General features: G+C 50.2%; 1 protein-coding gene across 1 annotated transcript; it reads left to right on the top strand.

Annotated features, from left to right (window-relative positions):
- Positions 1-5,932: 5,932 nt before the first annotated feature.
- Positions 5,933-8,371, top strand: LOC131892706 (uncharacterized protein K02A2.6-like). The gene has a single exon (XM_059242536.1). The coding sequence runs from the start codon at positions 5,933-5,935 to the stop codon at positions 8,369-8,371; it is 2,439 nt and encodes an 812-aa protein (XP_059098519.1).
- The last annotated feature ends 1,757 nt before the right edge of the window (positions 8,372-10,128 follow it).

Genomic DNA, 10,128 nt, shown 5'->3' on the forward strand with positions numbered 1-10,128 from the left:
GCTCTGGTGACCATGCATGTGAACAATAAAATGTATCTCTTTTGCAGCTCCTCCCCCCCCTTTTTTTACAAGTAGCGGTCCTGCATAATCTAGACCAGTTCTGGAGAACGGTGGCAGATATGTTGTTCTTTGAGCAGTCAATTGACTCGGCAATGTTTTTACTTGTATAATTCTTTCTTTGAAGCATCTTGGACAATGGTAAATTGCTTCTCAAAAATTTCTTTTCCCCCCTAAAATTCAGACTTGTCTCAACTGAGCTTGCAGTTGATCTAACCCACAACAGGCAAGTTGCTTGTGCTTGTACTGGACAAATAGATGGACCATTCTAGAATTTCGCGGAAGGATGGCCAGTTCGTGGATCGGTGGTTCAGCGCCCTGCCATGCATATTAACCCCTGTTTGTTCAGGTATGGGTTAAATTTCCACAATGCATGGGTTCGCTTTAATGGGTTTCCATTTTTCAAGGTGGTGATATTGCTCATGCATCATTACATGTTCGCCGTTGAAAATTTCGAGATAGTGATTTTTCCCAGTGCACTGAGGCTGAATGTCAACGATCTTCAACCGCTTGAAACTCAGGGAGTCGAATTCTTCATTTTCACAGACAATTTTGAAGGGGAGTAACTCAGGATGAAAAACAGCAAAAGACGTGGAGGAGACGCGCCAAGATTGAGGGATTGAACTACTGCGGGTGATGGCACATGTCTGGAGTACCCAATCTCGTCTCTCAGAGAAGAGAGCCCACAAACACAAAGGATGATGCGGTGTCCTTGTGGTGGGGAGATCTTGGCAGAGCAGATACTGGCCATTGTTGGAGCAGGAAGAAAGATGGGTAGAAGAGATGATGGTATGGAGTGATCGGTCTTGGTTGATAAGCAGCAAATTGTAAGTAATGCCGATCTGATACCAAGAACCATTGATGAGGAGAGGAAAGTCCAGAAGGCGGTGAGCAGAGAAGTGGTGCTGAATGCGAGAAGCAGGTAGATGTACCACAATCCGGAGGAGGAGATCGCGGGAGACAACGAAGCTTTGAAGACGTCCAGCTCGCTGGGCACAGCAAGCATGAGATTTTTCTTGTGTGCCTGCGCACACTCGTGTTTTCTGGGTGAGGAGTATGGCTGGGGTCAACGGCAACGGGCTTGCCGGATCGCTCAAACACTCCACTGTTAGGGGACGGGAATTTACAATGGCTTCCACCTCACATATCAAAGTGTGGAAGCTTTCATCAGTCAATACGTGACCATGGTCAATCATGAGGGAGGCTAGTGTGGAACGAATTGAAGCTGCCGGCGGATTTCTCCGATATCCCTCATAGTCGGCTCCTCTCTCTTTAAGGAACAAGGCAACGGCTTCTGGGTTCATTTCTTGGAGGGCTTCGTTCAGCTCACGTTCTGCTCCAACAAAGTTAAGGCCGTTGTCGGACCTCAACAAACGAATCGGCCCGCGTCGGGCGATCATACGTCGTAATGCGGCAATATAGGACGATGTGTCTAGTGAATTGGCCACTTCCACATGCACAGCGTGAGAGCTGAGACACGAAAACATCACGCCATAGCGTTTCTCGTCCTTTCTCTTGTTGCGTATCAAGAAAGGCCCAAAGAAATCGATTCCAACATAAGAGAAGGGAGGGGCAGCCTTCAGCCTTTCTTCTGGTAGGTCGGCCATCACAGGTTGTTCCGTCGTTCCACGTAAGTATTTGCACCTGCGGCAGTGTGCAATAAAATTGCGAACTCTAGAGTTTGCACCAGGTATCCAGTATCCTGCTTGACGGATGGCGTTCAGTGTGAACCCTCGCCCGCCATGTCCAACCTCATGGTGTAGCTCGCGGATAATTAGATCTGTGAGTTGGCTCTTCTTGGGCAAAATGACGGGATTCACATCTTCACAGCCCAACCGATTCAAACGCCCACCAACCCTCAGGATCTTCTTTTTGTCTAAAAACGGAGAGAGCTTGGCCAAGGAGCTACTTGACCTAGCCAAAATTCTCTTTCTCTTTTTCCAAGGGCCGCACTCCTCCGACTGCACAACACTAATGTCCTTGGCGAAGTACCGACCTTGCTCATGTCTGATCAATACCAATTCGGCTTCCTCCAGAACATGAACATCTATTTCACTCGTCCTTTTAGTTTTGAGAAATGAAATGAACTTGATCTACACTGACACCGCACGCTTGAGCTTGATCCAACTGGAATTCCGTTCAATTAATTTGGACAAAAAACTCGCTTCAAAAACTTGAGTGGCTCTGACTGTCTTCAATTTCTTGACTTCTGGGTCGTTTACATCCACCACATGTTCAGTTTCCACGGGGCGCCGCCAAAAACAATCCGGTTCCCTCAAAAACTTTGGCCCGCGGAACCATCGATGGGAGGGATCAATTCCTTTGGCGTTAAGCCCCCACGATGCGTCATCGGCCGGGTTCACGGATGTCTCCACGTATCGCCAGTCATCTGGCGAGCTCACAAGGCGGATTTTTCTTACATGATTAGCCACGAAAAGATGGAATCGGCGTTCATCATTGGACAAATATCCTAAGACCACTGTACTGTCCGTCCAAAAGTAAAAAACGAAGATCGTCAAAATCCAGTTCTGCCCGAACCTTCTCGGATAAGGTCGCGGCAAGAACAGCAGCAACAAGCTCCATTCTCGGGATCGTGGTGATTTGCTTTGGGGCCACACGAGCCTTAGCAGCAATCAAACTCACACTGATTTTACCACGATTGTCTTCTAATCTTAAGTAAACCACAGCGCCATACTCGTGGGTTGATCCATCAGCAAAATGCATGCAGCTCGCTCAAGATCACTTTCCCATACTGGGGTGGTTTGAATGATCTGGTTATCTTGATAGGCGACAGGTTGGCTAAATCAGATAGCCACTTGTCCCACTTAATGGCAATGTCTGTAAGTATTTGATCGTCCCACCCAACACTCAGCAAACAAGCATCTTTCAGAATCCGCCTACCAATAAATAGAAATGGAGAGGCAGCACCAATTGGATCGTAAATGCCGGATATTGTGGCCAACATGATTCTTCGGGTGGGCATGTCTGACTTGAAATTAATCCGAAATCCAAGGGTGTCGTCTTTGGCGTTCCAAATAACACCAAGGGCTTGCTCAGATGGGAGCCCGGACGCTTCCAGCTTCAATCCTTCCAATGAAAGGTCTCTCAACTCGTGGGGGATGGATTGGAGGAATTCATGAGAGTTGGAAGTAAACTTGGTCAATTGGAAACCTCCCTTGGAACACAGTTCAGTCACTTCTTGGGCCAAGCGAATTGCTTCAGCCGTCGTTCCAACACTTTTTAGACAGTCGTCCACATAAAAATTACGATTGACTGTTTCCACGGCTAATGAGCTAAATGACGAACCAAAATCGCATGCCGTCCTCTTTAAGGCGTAATTTGCGCATCCGGGCGAACTACTGCCGCCAAACAAGTGCCTGGTCACCTCAAACTCGACAAAAGGCTTGGTCTTGTCATTATTTTTGAACCAGAAAAATCGTAAACAGTTCATATCCAATTCAGGAACACGAACCCTGTAGAACATTTTCTGTATGTCAGCGGTGAAGGCAATTGGTTCTTTCCGGAAGCGGATCAACACACCCACTAGCTGATTGGTCAAGTCAGGACCCGCAATCAACTCGTCATTAATGGAGCGTCCTTCAACTTTGTTCCCACAGTTGAACATAACCCGGATCTCGCGGATGATAGACAGGGTGATGAGGAATATAGTGGCTCATCCCTTTCTTGGTGTTTTCCAACTTCAAAGTTGTCACTTCACGAGCGTAACCATTTTGGAACAGCTTCCCCATAAACTTGAAGTAGTCATTCTTTCCTTTTGATTCTTGTGAATTCGATTCCAGACTTCCCAGGCACGCCTAAGGGCGATGCTTTGACCATCTGGAATTATCAAAGGTCTCTTCCTTAACGGCAACGGAACTTCAAAGCAGCCGTCGCTGAACTTCGTTCCTTCTTCAACAACTTCGATAAATCGCAAGTCGTCCACGGATACCGTTTCTTCTGCCCCAGCAGCAACAAGCGACTTAGGAAGTTGGGGCATCACAAAATCCGAATCGGCCAGCAAGCATCTCGGCCAATCCAATGTCTTTCATGGTTTCCTTGCCCACTGAAGCATCGGACTTTCGGACGCCGCAGACCACGCAACCTCAACCTCATACGGTATGCTCAGGAGCATACCCGATCCGTCACAAACCAAGAAAATAAGTACTGTGGCTGCGCGGACTCTTACCATTTTGCCAAAACCACAAGAGTTGACCAGAAGACCCTCGGTTCCCAGACCACTCCCGATCTCGGGTTAGTACTCATTTATTCTACTGTTTGTATCCATCATACCTATAATTATGTAAAATATATTGTCCAGGTTCCTGCCCATAATTTCTGAAACGCGTTTTCACATTGGCGACGAGGATCTACGACACCCAAATGCCAAACCTGGAACATGGGAGTTTCAGGCCCAACCCAGGCGTCAACCATCGCACGGAACCCCGGAGGGGTGGTTAGAGGGACCCCAGACCCGCCCCAATTCGATCATCTCGCCCACGCAGACAACGACCGCCTTGAGGCACTCTAAGCCTGGCAAGACGGGTTCGAGGCTTACTGCGAGGCTTTTTATGGACACGAAGAAGCCCCAGCCCCTGCCAACGAGTCGGGCAACACCCAATGGAAGAGGCTCCTCCGAATTGCCCTCTCCCCATCCACTATCGCCATCATTCGCAACCAATATCCAGATTTGAAGGACAGGTCAATATCATACAACCAAATCATCGAACACCTCAAGCAACAGTTTGGGGGTTTGAGATCAGACTATGCCTCCCTGAATTTGCTCTTAGACTCCCAGCAGAAGCCAGGGGAAGCCTTCTCAGTCTTCCACGATAGAGTGGCAAGTCTCGCCACCCGATCGGGCATCCCATGTGCCACATGCCGGGGCCATATGGTCCGCCATCTGGCCCTCAGGGGAACATCCAGTCCGACAATTAGGGCGGCAGCCATCCAAAACAAATGGACCGCCGAAGAGCTCCCGGTTCGAGCCCGAGAGATTGAGATTTCAACCGCTGCATCCAACTCCGGCAGGAGGGCCCCAACACTGAAAATAGATTTGGAGGAGGAGGAAACGAGTTCGAATCCGACAGAGGCCCAAGTGAATCGGCTCGCGGGCCCGTACTCCAAAATGGCAAGGGGAGCAAAAGACCAAGGGCAGTCGGGGGGCCTGTCGGACACGACTCGTCGGGGCCAATCAGATCACCAATGTGCATGGTGTGGGAGGCACCAGAGGCATGATCGCTCCCGATGCCCGGCCTCAAGAGCCCCATGCAACAAGTGTGGCAGACTTGGCCATTTTGCAATAGTTTGCCGCTCCGGGACGAGCAGAGGGGCCGATGTCCGAATGATTGCCCAAGACAGAAACCAGGAACTCTCCCTGGGGGGAGAGGACGGAATGGACGAGGTGGACGAGGAAATATACTACAATGTTTTCCAATCAAGCACGGCTAAACCTAGAGAGCCCCCTATTATAGCAAAAATAACGATAGGCAAATCTGTCACCAACGCCATCGTCGACACAGGAGCTCAGGCAAACGTCTGCCCTATGCGCATCATTTCCCACTAGGACCGACGTCACATGCACCCCACAAACGTCTCCATCAGACCATTTGGAAGTGCTCCAATCCGTCCAGTAGGGACGTTGCAAACCCAGTCCACGTGGCAAGGCAAGCGTACATTGGTGGAATGGCTAGTCATTGACGATACCCACCTGCCACGACGTATTGAAGCAATTGTGTCCAAGTCACTAGCAATCGCGTTGGGCATGATACTTTTGGACCCCAGCCTCGTACATTTTAACCAATCAAACAATCATACCCATTCAAATAAACATGGTATAATTTATTCAACTGACTCGGATATAACCAACAAGCACAACATGGCTACAAAGAGCACATATAACTGGATGACGGATGAGCGGTTCAGGTCATGTTTCACGGGCCTCGGAAAGCTCAAGAACCACACAGTGTTTCTGTACCTAAAAGAGAACGCAAAGCCGTACATATCGCCGCCAAGACCCCAACCGTTTTACCTTCGAAACAAGATAGATGAGGCGGTCAATCAAATGCTGAAAGAAAAGGTCATAGAAGAGCACAGTGGCCTGGCGGAATGGGTCTCAAACCTAGCAGTCATATTTAAAGAGGGGGGCCAACTACGCGTCACAGTCGACCTCCTGGGGTTAAACTCGGAACTCAGAGACACCAGGATCCCAATCCCAACCCCAGAAAGCATCAAGGCGAAGCTCTCAGGGTGTAAGGTGTTCTCAAAACTGGATTTCAAGCAGGCCTTCCACCAACTCGTCCTGGACCCGGCATCAAGGCGCCTAACAGTCTTCAGGAACGGGCCCAAGCTTTACCGTTATAAAAGACTGTGCATGGGACTTAAGCCGGCCTCGGGCGAACTCTCAGCGGCGTGTGCTAAGGCGTTCCGTGGGCTCAAGGGGGTCTTCATCATCCACGATGATGTAGTGGTGGCGGCACTGACAGTGGAGGAACACAATGCTAACCTGTGTGCCTTCCTTGACAGGGTGTCGGTCATGGGCATGACCCTCAACCCAGAAAAGTGTATACTCGGGGCAAAATCCATCAGGTTCTGGGGGGTCTTGGTGGGGCAGAACGGCATCTCACCAGACCCAGAAAAAATAGAAGCACTACAATACGCACGAACCCCGACGTCAAAAAAGGAACTAATCTCGTTCCTCTGCATGGCAAGAGCAAACCAGGACTTCATCCCAGCCATGGCCAGCCGCACATCCTCCCTCAGAGCCCTGACTCACAAACACGCCCGCTTCAGGTGGGAAGCCCGCCATAAGGAAGAATTTCAATCACTCTGTGGTGCACTGTCAGGCTCCATTGGCCTAGCTTTCTTTAATCCAAAACTCCCAACACACGTAATTGTCGACGCCCACACGGATGGCCTCTGTGCCATTCTGGCACAGGGAGATACGCCCCTAAGCGGTCAGGCAGTGGCTGTTGCATCGAGGGCCACATCGGAGGTGGAAAAAAGGTACCCACAATTGGATTTAGAAGCCGTGGCAGTCGACTTTGGACTCAGAAGGTTCCGCCCATACCTCATCGGCAACCCAAACGTGGTGGTCCACTCGGACCACAAACCACTGGTCCCAATCTTTCGGAACTCTAGACAGGGATCTATTCGAATTGAGAGGATCAAGTTAAGGCACCAGGATATCACATACCGCATCCAGCACCTCTCAGGGGTGACAAACCCAGCGGACTTCTGCTCGAGGAGCCCCATCCCATGGCACAAATTACCACGCAACATCAGAAGTGAAGCAGACGAGCCTGAGCGGCTGCTCTACCATTTCCACGTTGGGGGCATTGTCTCAACAGTGGGACGGGGCACCATCGTGGAGGCGGCAAGGAGGTGCCCGGAAATGTCGTCCCTTGCCAAGTACATTCAGCATGGGAAAAGGGGAAAAACCCCCACGAGCATATTGCAGTATGCCAAGGTCATGGAGGAGCTCTCGGTCGCCTATGGGGGTACAGTCTTCAGGGGAACCCGGATGGTCATTCCGGTTCAGGTTCGTCGGTTGGTCATGGAAAACGCTCATGGGCCGGCGCATCTCGGCATATCAGCAATGAAACGTCGCCTCCGCGCGGCGGTTTGGTTCCCTGGAATGGATACATCCATTGAACAATTCGTCAAATCATGCAATAAGTGCCAAATCTTCACACCAGCAGCCCCAAGCAATACCGGACTTACCGCGGCCTCCCCGCCCCACCCATGGTACAATATCTCGGCGGACTATTTTGGCCCTATTCCGGATGGCAGGCACATCTTAGTGGCCAGGTGCGACCTGACCCGTTTCCTGGCAGCGCTATTCGTACGGACACCATCAACAGAACACACCATTGGGGCTTTTCGCCACATATTTGGCAAGTATGGGGTTCCCACGGGGCTGCGGACGGACAATGGGGCGGCATTCACCAGCCAGGCCTTTGCCCGGTTTGTGGATGAGGTCGGTATAGTGCACTCGTTGTCTCCCCCTTACCACCCACGGAGCAACCCGGCTGAGTGTGCCATGAAGGTGGTGGGCAAAGCCATCAAAATGTCCGACCAAACGCCGGCGGGAATGGAACATGCGCTGAGTGAAACGCGTTTTCACACCCACAATATTTGGGGGAAGCAAGGCGGTTCTATTACGCGATATCTTAATATTGCGTTGTGCGTCACTCAACGGTCCCATCACAGACCAACCAAGTTTTGTCTCAATAGCGTACGGAGCCAGAGGATTGGCCTCATTGCCCACAATCACAGCCAAGGGTCGAAGAGCGGCGGGAGTATCAGCACCAATTAGAAGAATGATAGGTAAACCCAGATCCAATTTGGTGATCTTGTTTTGAATTTTGTCAAATGCCGGCCACTTTGCCAACAGTTCAGGAGTAGCTATTTCATTGGGCTGGAGGGGAAGACCATCACGGATATAAACTGACCTCAAGACAACTTCCTCCTTTTGATCAAACTTCTGAACTCTCAAGCCCAAAATTACAGTTGTATCAACAACCTCCAGTCCATTGATAGTGCTGATAGAGAGCTTCGTTTTTGAGCCTGACAGCTCAAGCCCAAGTTCCTTGGTGCCGAAGGGCCCTGAGCACAAGGGATCCAAAAGCGCCAACCCTTCGATGACTTAATTTGAATTATCGGAAGATAAACCCGCACTTTCAAAACGCTTATAGCGATCACTGAGTTGGGTAATCCCACGGCTCGAGCAGTAGCAGTCTTGGCCGAACTGTCAACCTCACCTTCATGAAGTTGATCCGCATTCCTCACCAGGTGTAAGGAAGTGGGATGGTTCCGCCCACAGGTAACACAGGTACGTCTGGCTACACATTTTCGAGAGAGATGGCCATACCCAAAACAACCATAACACGCTCCTTTCTTCTTAATGAGCTCTTGCCTTTCAGCTACCGTCTTGGCCATAAAGTCACGGCACATTTCAACGTCGTGGTCTGCGCCACAATCTAGGCACACGTGACGTTGCTCATGCTTGGCGGTGAATGTGGCCAAACTTGTCATACGGGTCAAGGTGTTTCTCCTTGGCCAGGTTTCTTCCTTGGAATTGGGCCTGGAGACCACGCTTCTTCCCCATAGATGGGATCACTAGCCTTGTCCAACATGTCTTCGACGAAGGTCACAAAATGCTGGAAGGTTTCATATCCTCCATATTCTTGCCTGATTTTCACAACCGCCGTTCTCCACGAGTTTCGCGCTCCAAATGAGAACTTCTGGATGAGATCTCTTAGGAATCGGGGCGAATCAAGATCAGTATCCCGAACTACGGCCGAGCATCGTAAAAGAGCCGAGAAGAAATCCTGAAGACTCTTCACCAAATGATCCTTCACTAACGGCCACCTCCTCAACTCTTCCAAGTACTTGTTGGCCACTAGGATCTCGTTGCCATATCGCCCGCTCAAAAGACGTTTGGCCTCGGCGTAACAGCGTTCATCCTCCAGAAAGATGCAGTTCTCGATCAAAGCTCGGGGGTCACCCTCCACTACCTCTAGCAACCGATTCAATCGCGTCATCGGGTCCACTAGATTTCGTTCCACAACATCTTCCACCTGTTTCATAAAGTGATGGAAATATAGTGGGTCTCCCGTAAATGGTTTTATCTTGGTGCTGAAGGCCGTTTGCCTGCGCATCATTTCAATCAACATGGCAGTATCGCCTGGTTCGCAATCCATCTTTCCACGGCCCGTCCCCAAGGGATGGAACGAGGCAGCATGCGGGTGCAATCCCAATTTACGACCAAGGCCCACGGGCTGAGCTGGGACCACGTTCTTCTTAGGATGTTCACCGTCAGCGGCAATAGGTGGCTCGGTCATCATCATGTCACGGTTCAGAGTTCGTGTTTTTGAATAAGTTGGCGTTTCTTTTTGGTGGGAAAACATGGCGGGAAACTCGATTGGCGGGAGATTTAAATTTGACAAGCTCGCACCAATAGTAGTCTTTTGATTTTTGACACAGCCCACAAGTATTCAGGGAAAACTTAACCTGTTTTCTCATTCCCGGCCAAACAACTCGTTCTTTCATGGCTTCAAGCATTTTGGCCAC

The sequence above is a fragment of the Tigriopus californicus genome, chromosome 2 (assembly GCF_007210705.1).
Source record: "Tigriopus californicus strain San Diego chromosome 2, Tcal_SD_v2.1, whole genome shotgun sequence".
Lineage (NCBI taxonomy): Eukaryota > Metazoa > Arthropoda > Copepoda > Harpacticoida > Harpacticidae > Tigriopus > Tigriopus californicus.